General features: G+C 38.8%; 1 protein-coding gene across 6 annotated transcripts; it reads right to left on the bottom strand.

Annotated features, from left to right (window-relative positions):
- Positions 1-4,262: 4,262 nt before the first annotated feature.
- Positions 4,263-10,619, bottom strand: ift46 (intraflagellar transport 46 homolog (Chlamydomonas)). 6 transcript variants are annotated; one of them, XM_077020502.1, is made up of 12 exons: positions 10,492-10,619; positions 10,107-10,203; positions 9,954-10,033; positions 9,738-9,868; positions 8,593-8,667; positions 8,345-8,438; positions 7,917-8,045; positions 7,215-7,333; positions 6,849-6,915; positions 6,608-6,668; positions 6,450-6,535; positions 4,263-4,748 (listed from the first exon to the last, which is right to left on the bottom strand). In XM_077020502.1, exons 1-12 carry the CDS (start codon positions 10,513-10,515, stop codon positions 4,656-4,658), a joined length of 1,056 nt encoding a protein of 351 aa, XP_076876617.1. In that variant the 5' UTR covers positions 10,516-10,619; the 3' UTR covers positions 4,263-4,655. The 6 variants fall into 6 exon arrangements, with proteins under 6 accessions (XP_076876617.1, XP_076876616.1, XP_076876619.1 ...); XM_077020501.1 differs by having other exon boundaries at positions 9,738-9,871; positions 10,492-10,618; XM_077020504.1 differs by having other exon boundaries at positions 9,738-9,871; positions 10,107-10,229; positions 10,492-10,543.
- Between the last annotated feature and the right edge of the window lie 4,086 nt (positions 10,620-14,705).

The raw sequence follows: 14,705 nt of genomic DNA, 5'->3' as shown, positions 1-14,705 counted from the left end.
CTCTTGTAAATGAGCCTGTAAGCCTCAAGAGGTTATCCTGTTTAAATAAAGTAAAATAAAAAAATTAAAAAATAGAAATCTAAATAAAAGATAAGAGACTGATACTTCTGAAATGCTGGTGCACATTCAGTTAAGTTCTGATTCTGCACAGTGACCTAATACCATCAACCAAAATATGTATTTACCACCGTGACCAGATTAATGAACAAATGGCCAAATTTATTGAATGGTTGATATCACAACTGAAGCATTATAAGGAATAGCATATGGAATGATTTGGCTCAAGAATGGAAGTAAACCTACATGTAAATCTACTAATTTAAACCAGAGATCTAATAATAAACAATAAAGAACAGAAAATTAAAACAATAACAGAATAATAAACAACTAGCGACAGTCATTGGATTCTAAATGGATTATATGGCTAACATAAGACGTCTCTAACTAGCGTAGGAACCAGGGAGGGTCTAGAGTTCTCAGAAAGAGTTAGAAAAGGACATGGACCCCCCCCCCCCCCCCCCCCCCCCAAATTACGTCCGTGGAAAGGGAGAGGAAAAAGGATTCAGGTTCAAACTTAGTTGCGGTCTCTTGGCATCGCTCCAACTCTCGATTGGTCACGGTATCTTGGCTTGAATCCAACAAACTGTCGGTTGCGGTGTTTTGGCATGAATGCAACAAGCTCAAATTTTCTCCTTGAGCAAAGGGTTTTAACTCCTAACTAGATTTTCTTGTATTATTCTGCCTAAATAAGTATTAGTTTGGTTTTATCAATCTAAATATTGAGCCATTGTTAATGCACAGACAGGGATGAATCTGAGGTCGCATAAGCACACATGAATACGCTTACATTTAACTAATGGCACAAAAACTAATACATAGATATGCATACGCCTAATATAGCACATTACATGTTGATACTTGGTTATACATAAATCTAAAAGAAAACACAAGGGTAAACACAAGGGTATCTATATGTCTAAAATAGCGCAGCACAGGAATATAGGAATACACATGTCTCTCTATATCTCTCTATGTCTCTCTATGACTCTAACACAGAAGTAATAAACATCCATGTCTAAAATAGCAGAACACATAGGAATATATGTGCATGCATGCATTCATAATACAATTCAAGAATACAGGGACATTTATATCTAAGATCACATAATGTTCAAATCTCATATGCACATGGCTCAGCTTATGTATTGATCCTTTGTCCAGGGTCCTTCAGGGCTCGTAAAATTATATACGGGATTTATGAATAATTTCCCTTCCCTTGGTTGGAAGGTTGTTGAGTTTGGTGTCTTTAGATTGAATTCACAGAGTTGATTCCAGTAGGCTGGATTTTGATTCTGTAGTCTATAGTTTAGATTTGAAGTTACAAAGATCTCTGAAATATTTGCAAATTCAGTTCTGAGTCCTACCAAAGGAGTCCCAACGGGTTTTAAAATGGGTTTGAAGCCTTTGGGAATCAGATAAGGCTGGAAATTAGAGTTTTATGAGTGTAGGTCCTTCCTGAGTTGTGAGCCCTGTGTCCTTCAAAGGAAGGTTGATCCTGACCAGAACCTTTTGATGGCCTTTCTCCCAAACTCAGGAGATCAGAGAAGGTTAGAATTCTAAGCTTTGGGAGACATAAACCATTGTGAATGTGGATTCCTTTCCTTTGCACTAAGCACATGTTGAACTCTTTTGGGTTTAGATTGCCCTGATATTTTATGAAGTCATCTTCTGGTTTATTATACCAGGCGTCTTTCAACACTTCCCAGAGTTCTTTAGGTTTAGTCTTTTCTTATTATTCAAGTATAAGGGGAGGTCACACTCCATAATTACCACTATAGAGTATAAACGCCAGGGGTGTCCAATTTTTTGTTGTGTTTTTTTTTATACTGCATACAAATTTCCTGTATTTTTTGTTTGTACTCTACTGAAGATACAGAGACATAATTGTATATGGTATGGGCATTACTACTGCTAAAACAACAAATCTTATGGTGGTCAGTTAAAATGAAATAAATTACCACATTTGTTGACTAAAATGATGCACAGAATCTGGATGGCGATGAGTGTGCAACCAATAAGAAGTCGGATGTGACGAATCTGTTCATTGATTTGACAAACTGTAGTGTTTTCACCTAAAAAAAATAAAAACAAAATCATTATTAGCATTAGAATTTGGTCTATAGTCATCATCATCATCATCATCATCATCATTCTCATTGTCATTACTATTATTATTATTATGAACCTCACCATTGATATTCACATGTGCCTCAGTTAGTCCTATTTCATTTGACACCTGGCAGGTGTACACACCACAGTCTGCACTGGTGAGGTTTGACACCTGCATGCTGGTGTTATTCACACTGAAGGAGAGTCTCTGGTCCGTGGTCATGAGCAGCCCGTTCTGCTTCCAGCGCAGTAGCAGAAACGCCCCCTTCACCTCACATGTCAGACTCAGTGTGGAGTTGGTAAAGGAGACAGCTATCCTTAAAGCAACAGGACGAACTAAACCCAAAATACAATATGATCACTACAGCTATCTTAGACACATATAGCAAGAAATGTTAGTCAAGAATATTTTAACAAAACCACACAAGCATGACATATGAAATACACTGTAATACTCACGTAACACAGTTAATGTGATGTTACACCGTATAACTGTAAATTTTTTTAATGTTTCCATCTCATAAATGGCTTCATCATTTGCTGTCAAATTGCTCAAAGTAATACTCATGTTTTCCTTATTAAAATAAATATTTTGTCTATTGCCCATGCGTGTACTATTGTCTGTCATGTTGACATAAAATAACAGATTTTTGGTATTTTCATTTATATATTTAGACCACGCCACCATCTCCACATCTTGACTATTTATCAGGAGTCCTTGGAGTTCCACTGAACTGTGTAAATGTCCCTTCACTCTAGATTCCTTACACCCAGCAATCCCTTTACCTGCAGAACAATGTCAAACAATAATATGAGTGATCACCATTGTGTCCTTGTAAATTAACTTAATATGAGTACTACAGAAAATGTGTTATGGTTTCCGTTATGTGGCATAGAAATATAAAGAGCCTTACCATCAATTGTCCACAGAAACAGCATTGAAAGAAAAAATGGCATTGTAAATTTAATCCTGGATTACATGAGTCATCCTATTCAGATAAGTCCATAAAATCATTGAAGTACCTTAGTAGGACTGGGTTATTAATGACTACTAAGCACTGAGCTGCAGTAGGTGTAGGCAGAAGAGAGAAACTCTCACGGAAACTAAGACACAGCAGCTGGAGTCAGAGGGAGGGAACAGAGCCCCCTACAGGCATGTTGAAGAACATTCAATATGAAAGAGTTACTCTGTCCACTGTTGCAGGATAGCTGAGTGGAGTTTGCAAAAACTAAAAAAAACAGAACCGCAAGTTCCAATATGCCACATTTATTTAGTCCACCGTGTAGAGTGCCTTGGAATCCAACCAACATTAATAAAGAATGCACAAAAAAAAAAACAAAAAAAAAAAAACAAGTTAACATAAACTAATCAACTCAACCAACACATATCAACCAGGCCCTCACTCCTGCATTTCAAATCAGCTCTCCCTCTTATTCCAGAGTTCTACCTCTTACAAACAATTAGCCCTTGGACTCCACCACTGACCGGCACGCCCGCAGGTAAGGTTTAAAATGCACCAGTTCTAATGACCTTCTATTTTATCTCAAATCACACATTTTATTATTTAAGTAATATTTGAGTATGAATATAAAACCTTTCGTAATAAAACATTCATGCTGGAATCCCCTTTTTAGAACCAGAACCATACAAGCAGGTCCTCTTCCCCGGCTCAAACATCCGAAATGGAACGTTCCACCTGTAACAACCTCAGACTACAAAACCCCCCAAACCCCTGGGCTCAGGTTCTTTGACCTGCAAGAGGCTGTGAACATGCTGGGACAAACAGGTAAGTTGCATGACTTCAAAACACACAATAAACAGTTAAAAATGCATGGAATTTTTGTAATATTCTACACTATCAGTTGGCCACCCTGAATAGTGCCAGATAATCACAATTGTTTATTTTTTCCTGTGTTCTGACCAGGTCCAACTGTAGTCCTGTAGGTTTCAATAAAAGAGTCTTTAAAACTGAGGTTGTCTCGTGGTTCATTATAATGCTTTGCTACATGGAACGGACGAGAGCTCCGTTACACCACACAACATGACTTATACAACACTCGACACAGACCAAATTAAGTAGGTAACAACAGAGTGTACTCTAAGGAAATAGCGCTTTATTTTTAAATGCAACTGATTGAGACATTTTTTTTTCGTTTAGCATGTAACCACCTCGTTCCTAGTTGATTCCGTTAGCTGGCATGCAGAAACATTTTTTTCGACATATAAAATCAACAATCAAACAAACATACAAGCAAAATGTTTAAACTCAAAGTAATGCTACAACAAAAATGATAATATAATCATGACCTTTAAAAAGCACAACAGGATGTTTACATGTGAGAATATCCAATATATCAAGAGGGGAACTGTGGGAGAGGACTGGTACTAACAACATAACAACAGAAGGTATTTGAGAAGGTGGTCGCAAATGTATAAAATAAGGTGGTATACATACATACATAGGAGGGAGGGAGAGAGGAGTAATTTACTCTAATGTCAGTGTTTCTTGTTCTGCAGTAGCTGTGTGTAGAGCTGATGGAGTGTTGGACTTCTGGCCCTCTGCCAAAGCCTTAAAGTGCTGAGAGGAAGAGGAGAGATGATGAGGTGGTAAAATGAAATTATGAACAGTGACGCAAAACCCTCTGTGTTTACACACCCACACAAAAAGGTACTATTATGTGAAACCTTCATTTCACAAGAACATGTCATCCAATGTTCTTCAAGTAGTCAAACATTTGGTGCACATCTGCTGTGCAGCTTTAGCATACAGTCAATGTACCTAAACACTCATGACATATGTTTGAACTTCAGGCAATGAAGCACTGTAAACTGTGAAACTGGTTCCTGTTATACATGTTATAAATGACAAAGCTTCAGCACTGGTATAAATGATGCTAGTCCTGAGCATAATGTCCAAACGTTAGCTAATGACCTTTAAAAAAACATAAAATTGACTTTCCCACTTAATCTGATGTTAAACTTTAACAGGGCTGTGTTCAGTTAACCAAAACAACAAGGCAAATCCATCAAGGATTCTTCAGTATGAGACAGGAAGCTAAATATTTATAATTATTTGCCACCAAACTTATTATAAACGTTATAAATACTGGTCCACTCAAAAACATACAGTACTGTAGAAATGTTTTAAGGTACCATTAGATTTGTTGTTTTAGCAATGGTAATGATCATATATAATTATTTATCATTATTTTATCGTTTTATTAAGGCACAAAGAGAAAATGGAGGAAATATGTACAAAAAAATCTAAACAAATTGTCTTCTACAGGCAAAGATAGTATTTAGTTTGACCACCCTTGGCACTAATCACATCCAGAACTATTTTGGGGAGACTGTCCTGAAGTATCCAGAAGTTTTCATATATTATACCATGTATCTCATCACTTCCCAGAATTCTTTAGATTTGGTCTTTAGTCTTTTCCTTTGTTGTAAGGGGAGGTCACACTACATTCTAATGATGAGACTGAGACATAATTACATAGTTATTACAACTGCTAAAATAAATCTAAACAAGTAATTTTACACAGTGTTGTACTTGGTATTTGTATCCCATTGGCAGTATCCTACAGCCATTCCAATAACTCCAACTCATAAAAAACAATAACAGGGATAGGGAATGTTGGAATTAGTGCAAATAAACGCTATTATAGGCACACATTAAGCAAACCTGCTGAATCTCATGTTAAATACACAGTCATAACCAGCGATCACCAAATAGTAGAAACTGAAATAGTATAGCAATGCCCATCATAACTTCCAAAGTAGCACTCATTACCAATTACACAGGCAAGCTATAACCTGCAACATACATACACATGGACAACACTACCGGCACCCTTCATTAAAGAATGAAAAGCCCGCAATGGTCACTGAAATAACGTGAAACTGACAAAAGGAATAATAAATAAAAAATGCACTGAAATTGTACTGTAATGAAAACCAGACATTGCTTTTGAATTCTGGTTCAACAGAATAATTTCAAAACTGGCCGGGACAAAAATGATGGTTCTCCTAGGTGAGGATGATAATATTTTGACCATAGGGACCTGTTAAACTAAAATGTGTCCTTTAAAGCATCACAGGTGTCATTGGAACTTCAGGTGTGTTCAAATAGTCAGTCTCCCTGTTGAAATGTAGTCACTGTGCTGTTTGTCAGTTTCAAGTTATTTCAGTGACCATTTTGTCTTTGTTTAACAGAAGGATACCAACAATTATGTCCATGTGTGTAATTGTCAGAGAAGAAATGTGTTTAGATGCTAACCTGGGAGTTTTTGAATTCGGAATATAGTGTGAACAAGACGTGAAGAGACTGGATTCGGTTCTTGTACACTGGGATGTCCAGTATACCTGTAGGAATTAACCTGATTAGATCAAGTGGAAAGGCTTTTAAAAATCATACAAAAAAGAGACTGAGCTCACCACAAATGATGTCAATGTATTCTGCCAGGTCACAGTTAATATCTGCTGTGGGGAGGTTTGCCTGAAAGAGGAAGGCAGGTGAGCTGTTTGTGCCCAGAGTCTGGTGCTGCTTATAGTACACATGATGAGGACAGCAAGACGCAGGGATGGGGAGAATGCCGGTTTTTTTATACAGTACTCTATGGCCTGCATGTTTTCTAAAATCTTCCATGGGTTTACCAGTCAGTATTTCAAAACTAACCTTGCCCAAAAGCTCCTCAAACTCAGCAGGCCACTCCTGCATAAGGGTATCAATGTCTGGCATGGGTCTGATGAAAACACACACACACACACACACACACACACACACACACACACACACACACACACACACACACAACACAAGCTGAAAGAAACAGTTATGATAGAAGTGGAGCTGGTGTTTTATATTGCAGTGTGTTAACGCATGTGTACAGTGTACTGCACTGCAAATAAGTGCAAGTCTTTTGTAGTTTGCAGTGTGTGTAATGCAGTGTGTGTGTGTGTGTGTGTGTGTGTGTGTGTGTGTGTGTGTGTGTGTGTGTGTGTGTGTGTGTGTGTGTGTGTGTGAGTGAGTGAGTGAGCTTGCCTTGTATAGTGTACGGTAGCTGGCGGTTTGGAGCGGTGAAGTTCACTAATGCTCTCTATCCAGTTATCTATGGCTTTGGGGTTCTTCTGTGGATTCTCAATACTCTTCACCTTCACCTCCTATAAGGACAAGGTCAGTGTGTGATGAAGTGTGTGTGTATGGAAGACAGCTCTATTCATTCATCACATGTAATCTGTGTTTTTAGTGTTTCCATCAACAAATCCCATTTCAGTGTTCACTGTTCAGTGACATCGATTAGCATGAGTAACAACACTGCAGGCAAACTAAGGTGAGAACAGACTAACCTGTTATGAGAAACAATTACATTTAGGCATATGTGCCATGCTTCATTAAACAAAAGAGTATCTAAGTGGATGATGAGGCAAACTACAAATTCAAAGTCCAAAGTTCAAAGTCCTTCATGTGCTTGTATTTGTGGGTAAGAACTGACTACAATCTACTATATTCAAATACATACATACACAGACAAAGACACAAACAAACTGGCCACTGTATTAGATATAGTACAGCTATTCAAATCCTTGCCAAGGAAAACTCTCTAGCATGGAAACATAGTCAAGATGACCTATTAATGTTCAAACTGAGCTACACCACACTAGACACGCACATATTTATGTCCAAACTACATTTGTGAATGTAGAAACAAGTGTTGTGTGAAACCAGATTGTGACGCATATTTACAGTGACATGGTGTTGCTTGCTGTTCTCAGAGAGCCACAGAGAGAGGACGGTGGGGTCCGACTGCTTAGCACAGGGCTCATCCAGCACCAGCACACCCAGACCATCTGTCTTCCCATCAGGCCGAGGAACCTGGTCATCACAGCTGAGACTTTTAACGGCACACCACACAAGATGGAAACCCAGCTGTCCGATGTATGTTAATACCAGATAAATGTGACTTTGTATGTGTATGTGGAAACATTCAGCTGCAACATTTCATCTATGACCATAACAGTGATACTGCACTGACTACATTTCACATGTATTCATCACAATACAAACATTTACATCTTCTAAGATAAGAAAGACTCTGTAATGCCCTGAGAGTTCAGTAACATTCTGATAAATACACTGCTGATGTATATCATAGCTAATAAGACTCCACTCACTTTAAGGAAAGCGTCAATGTCCCCTACAGCTGGGATGAAGTCTGGAATAAAAGGCTTCAGCTTATGGTCCAACTCTATGGTCTGTGGTGTGTATCTGAAGGCGGGAGCATGAATATCATTACAAAGTGCCAGATATTTCTGTCACATGTGTATCCATTTTTTATTATATTCTACAAATACAAAATTAACCAATGAGAAGTCAAAAACGGTTGTGGTATGTGCAGTGTCGTCAAGTGCAAGCACCTTACCGTGTTATGTACTGGAAAAGTTCTTTAATTTCTGCTGTAACACGAAGGTGGTCATAATCTGCTGGATCATATGCTCTGCAAATGTAGATTAATTGAGGCACAAGCACATAATTGCACACACATACATACACACATGCACGCGGGGCACATCACAATGGACTTCAACCATTCAAATAATGTGAATCATGAGTTAATAAAGAGGTGCATGAATACATAAATGTCACAGCCATACCCAATATGATCTAACCTCAGTGTGGTTTTTAGCTTTATCATTAAGGAAAGTCTATTAGATTGTAGTGAAGTCAGATGGTGTGATTTATGGATGTACATGTACATGTGTACACAATAGCTCACCCATGGTCTCCCTGACTTCAAACCATGTTTTTGTATCAAGTAACATTCAAAGGCACAGACAGGTCTAAAGTGGGGAATACATATATGTATAAGCTTATATAAGAGAGATCTCATTGTTTCCTTACCAGTAATCAAAATGTTACTAGTTCAAGCCACAGCTCTGCCAAATGGTAATGCAATTATGACTGAATACAGTTTTTAAATGAAAGTGTAAATGCCATAAATTAATCAGGCTTGTCTTTGCCAGTTAAAATAAAGCCTAAACTCCCATGTACTGAAAGCCAAATGTTATTTTAAACATTAAAATATTATATATTGTCACAATTGTGATCAAACCACATCCCCAAAAATGTTTGCACAGAAATTATTTCTTATTTTTGTGTCAATTTTGAACTTCCAATCTTGTGAATATATTCCACAAAATAAAAGCTTATGAACAAATGTGTAAAACTAACACATATGTAACACATGTGTATGTTATATGTAACATATGTCGCTCGTGGTTGACAGAACACTGATTTCTCTATATAGCTGGACCATAAGCAGTTATCTTTAGCAGAACAGTTAACAGCCGCCCAATGGAGGATGGGTTCCCTTTTGAGTCTTGGTCCTCCCAAGGTTTCTTCCTATTCCCCACCATCTAGGTAGTTTTTCCTTGCCACTGTCGCCTTTGGCTTGCTCATTAGGGATTTGGACCCATATGATTGTTAAAACTTGTAAATCCTGTAATGCTGCTTTGTGACAACATGTGTTGTGAAAAGCGCTATACAAATATATTTGATTTGATTTACCCTTCAGGAGCTGAACTTCGCTCTCCTTCTTCTTCATCAGATTCCGTCTCATCAGAGTCATCCTCATCCTCATCATCATCGTCATCATTTTCACTCCCCTCTCGAGGACTGGCTGGTTGCTCCTTCTTTTTCTGCTAAATTTTAATGCAAATCTTAAAGTCCGCGCATTTGACTAAAATAAACCAAACGACTCCCCAGAGTCATTATTGTAGTTACCTTCACGGGATCTTCCACAAACTCATCACTGCTGTTATTGGCCATTTTATTGCGCTGCTGTCTGCTCTTGCTCCTGAACACTGCAGCCATACACCATTAGAATACAGACCCATCACAGATGCCATTAGACAATAAAAGTGGGGACAGTTTCACCTGTTTGTCGTGGAGTTGGCGTGTACAAACTCGCAACCTCTTCCGAGTCGTCCAGCTCCAGCGTCTCGTCGTAGGGCCGGTCGCTTATGCGCCTGGGCTGAAACGCTCACGTATAGTAAACAGCTAACTGGACATGTTAGCTAGCATGCTATGCCTGGTGATATATATATACATACAGCACTAGCGGCTCGTCTAGCTGGCTAGCGCGTTAGCTAACTAGCGTTGCACAACCAAAGTAGTGAGTAGCTAGCTTATTCTAGATCATTCAAATTAACTTTGTATTTGTATAAGAGTGTGATAGGTAATCAATAACCATAGCGTGTCATTTCTGGCATTTACAATGTTAGTAAAAGCTAGTTAGCTAGCTAAGTACATAATTATTTACCTTTTGACGCTCCGACCTCTCCATATAAGCAGGAAGTGTACCGTTACCTAGGGATACCACTCTCGCGATATTAAAGGAGAGAATTGGTCGATGTGTCGGAGTAGTGACGGCGTGTAGCCAAAGACATTATAACAGATATGATATCGATTTTTTGATGACAGCTGGGAAAGTTGTTTGTAATAGCAGCGGTATAACAATGTACAATATAATTAAGTAAAACTACTAAAAACAGAAAACAGACATAATGGGGGACAATGGGCTGAGTAAAATAACCATTTAAGAATAGAATTTCAAATATTCATTGCGACGCTGTAAAATGTCCCATGCTGATGTGCAAAAATCCTGACGTTTACACATGTGCTGTATTCTGCGACCCAACCTAACATATTCCATGAGCAGTGTGAGCAGGAATTATATGTCCCAGAACTGCACCCATGATCATATCCAAGTACAACCTACAGTTCACTGGTTCAGTCTAATTACCATCCATCCATCCATTTTCATCCACTTATCCAGGTCCGGGTCTCGGGGGCAGTAGCCTAAGCAAAGAGGCCCAGGTTTCCCTTTCCCCAGCCACCTCTTCTAGCTCTTCTGGGGGGATACAGAGGCGTTCCCAGGATGCCTCTCTGCAGTGTGTCTTCCCTGGGGTCTCCCAGTTGGACATGCCCAGAGTACCTCACCAGGGAGGCACCCAGCTGCCATCAACTGGCTCCTCTCTACTCCGAGTCTCTCCCAGATGACGGCACTCCATACCTTATCTCTAAGGGAGAGCCCAGACACCCTGCAGAGAAAACTAATTTCAGCCATTTGTATTTGTGATCCCATTCTTTCGGTAATGTACAATACAGGTCAAAAGTTTGGACACACCTTCTCATTTTATGTGCTTTCTTTATTTTCATGACCATTTACATTATAGATTCACTGAAGGCATCAAAACTATGAACGAACACATGTGGAGTTATGTACTTAACAAAAAAAGGTGAAATAACTGAAAACACGTTTTATATTACAGTTTCTTCAAAATAGCCACCCTTTGCTCTGATTACTGCTTTTTACACTATTGGCATTCTCTCAATGAGCTTCAAGAGGTAGTCACCTGAAATGGTTTTCAGGTGTGCCTCATCAGGTTTAACCCCCTGAAGTCTAGATAAACTTTACCATAATTAATTAAAAACATAATAAAAACAACTTTGTTACAAAAGCTATTTTGTCTTGGTACAAAACTTCAGTTGTAGAAGTTGGCCAGCGTCCAAGGGCAATTAATCTGACACTTATCTGAAATCAAACGCGATGCTTGCCGACATTCTGATGTTAAAGGTCAATTATGGGAATTTTATACATTAAATGATTTAAATAAAGCAAGAGCACTCAAGATATGCCAACTGAAATTGAGATCTTTAGAGCAATGCTGAAGAAAATTCTTTCAATTAATGATTTGTTAATTAACCATTTTTGGTTCCATAAAGAACTATTAGTTCTTTACAGCACCCTTTAAATGTGAAAATCAGCCGAGCATCATATTTCACACCACTGTAGCTTGAAGTAATAATGATGTATGCAAAATATTGATACTATTTAGATATTAAGCATAAATGTAATAGTGGCAGCTGCTAGTGAAAGTCAAATTTATTTATATAACGCTTTTCACAACACGTCAGAAAGCAGCTTTACAATCGTATGGGTCCAGAGAAAGGAAGTCAGTATGTCAAAAAATTGCCAACAGAGTTAATGCGTGAGTGAAAACTATACTTTTATATTTAGCAAAAGGCCGCAATTATATTCTCCACATTTCTAATACTGTATTGATTTTTTAAACATTTTTAATTGAACATTTACTAATTCCAGGTCTAATCCGAGTGGTGTGAAACGCACATTGCATCAGATTTTTAAAAAAAGTATAAGAATATAGTACAAAGGGGTATTGCTTTACATAACTATATCTTATTCTTAATATATATATATATATCAGGCGTACTCAACTAAATTTGTCCGCGGTCCAATTTTGGCAGATACCTGTGACCTGAGGTCCGGTGCGGCGGGGGTGGCGAACGTAAGTTGTTGAGCGGGGGGGGGGGGGGTAGATATGTGGTAGAAACACCCCTCAAAACAGGGGAATGAACATTTACCTGACCAATTTTAATGTTGCTATATGTTTCAGGTTTGAAAAGTGCTGGAATTTAGGGTAAAGTACTTTAAAATGCTTGAAATTGTAACTACTTGGTTTCACAACAAATAGCTGTCTGACTGAATAGTTCTCTTGTATTAGGTTAACAAATACGAGCCTCTTGTAATTCCAGGACGAAACATGAGAGAACGTGAAGACGTGAAGATTGGGCGTTTTTTAAATAAACAACCATTAAATAATGTGATAAAAAGCGAATTATTTCGAGTATATGTATAAATATTTAACTTAATTATGTTTAACATGCTGGGAAATATTGAAATGGACCTTGAAAGTGACAAGTGCTTTAATTCCACCTTATGAAGGTGTATGAACCCTGAAAACGTGACTTTGTTCATTGCGCTGAAGCGCGGCGCGAAGTTACAAAATTCGAGAGGTGCACGACCTCTCGAACCGACAGCGCGCGAGCCACTCGCGCACACGCGGAGCCACAGCGATTACGTCATTTTCGCCGCGCGGACCCTCAATAGCCCTGAAATAAATGCTCCGGTTTTGTTTTGGTCCGTATCCAGTTAATCAGGAATGAGATTGGGTCCGGACAGGACTGCGTTCGGGTCCGGATCCGGACCGCGGTCCGCCAGTTGAGTACCCCTGATATATATATATATATATATATTTGTAAATATATTTATTTACAGGAAAAATGAAATAATTAAACATAACAGGGAATTTGACTAATGTATATTAAAAGGTTACAGGGTGGGGTGGCGAGGGGCATGCATGATTTAAAGTGCTGTGATTGCAGATGGAGTCTCTGACAACTCTACCAATCTCTATTGTCATGCCATTATGTTGCACGCCTTGTCAGGGGTAACTAAGCCCCTTCAGGCACTGGAACCTGGCCTCGAGGATTCCTAGGGTCATTTCAATTCTTGCCCTGGTTTTGCCGTGGTCCAGGTGCAGGATCTGGTGGATCGACTCAGTGATTGAAGACACATTACATTTATGATACGAGTAAGTGTGTGATGTCAACCTGCCATAATGTTTCGATTGAAGGAAAAACTGCTACTGACGAACCAATTTTCAAACCATCCACGACAGTCAAGTGGACGCAAAATAGAAATACTCAACAGAATATGACCAGTCATAATGTTCATAAAATATTAAAAAAGCAGATGCAAAAGAAAGTGGTAGAGGGCTCTGAACAATTTGCATAGTCTGAACATCCAATCCTACCCATACACATTCCATTTCCATCTCTCTCCTCATGGTCAGTACAAGGCTTTCATAAACATGGATTTTGTCAAATGCAGTTTGTCAAACTCATGTGCCTCCTCTACCTGTTGAAAAGATTAGCAAGGCAGAACAATGAGGCCTGAATTTGTGTTTTACCATATTGTTCCCCCTCTACCAAAAGCACATTTGCATGAATCACTGGTTGATCAGGTCATTAGTATTTTGTCAGCTTTGATGGTCAACCACTGCAGGGAAACACCATACCCATCTAGATACACCAGAGTATCTAGATCCTTGTGCAGAGTAGCTTAATCTAAATCTTTGATGGCACCAATTACTTTCCAGCACAGCAACGTTTGATATTGATCCGACCAAAATTTAGTCAAAAGCTCTGTGTAAACAGTACAGACCCATCCTAGTCCCACTAAGAATAAGGTACACATGCATTCCAGACCAATTTCACAGATTATTCAAGGTGGACTCAAATGGGTAGGTCACTGCTTCATGATCCAAAAACAAAATGACCTTTTCTGGAGCCATAACCCAATATCTGAACTTCATGAAATCTGCAAAATGAGGAAACTGTCCTTTTCATAATATGCACCCCCTCCACCAGCTTCTACCAACCTCATTTCTCACATTGATTTGCGCCATCAAAGCTTGCATGCAGGAGCACAAGTGCAACAATTTCACCTGGTCTTTGAGAGGCAGCCATTTGCGGACAATGTTTACACATCTAAATCTAGCTCAGAATTGGTTATGATCAAGCCAAAAAAAAGTCAAGACCATGGTTTACATCACAGCTGAAGTAAACCTAGGCTAGGCTCAACCCAACTGCACATCAACACAGGACAGC

The sequence above is a fragment of the Brachyhypopomus gauderio genome, chromosome 10, assembly GCF_052324685.1.
Source record: "Brachyhypopomus gauderio isolate BG-103 chromosome 10, BGAUD_0.2, whole genome shotgun sequence".
NCBI lineage: Eukaryota > Metazoa > Chordata > Actinopteri > Gymnotiformes > Hypopomidae > Brachyhypopomus > Brachyhypopomus gauderio.
This window is presented reverse-complemented; position numbering and strand designations above follow the sequence as displayed.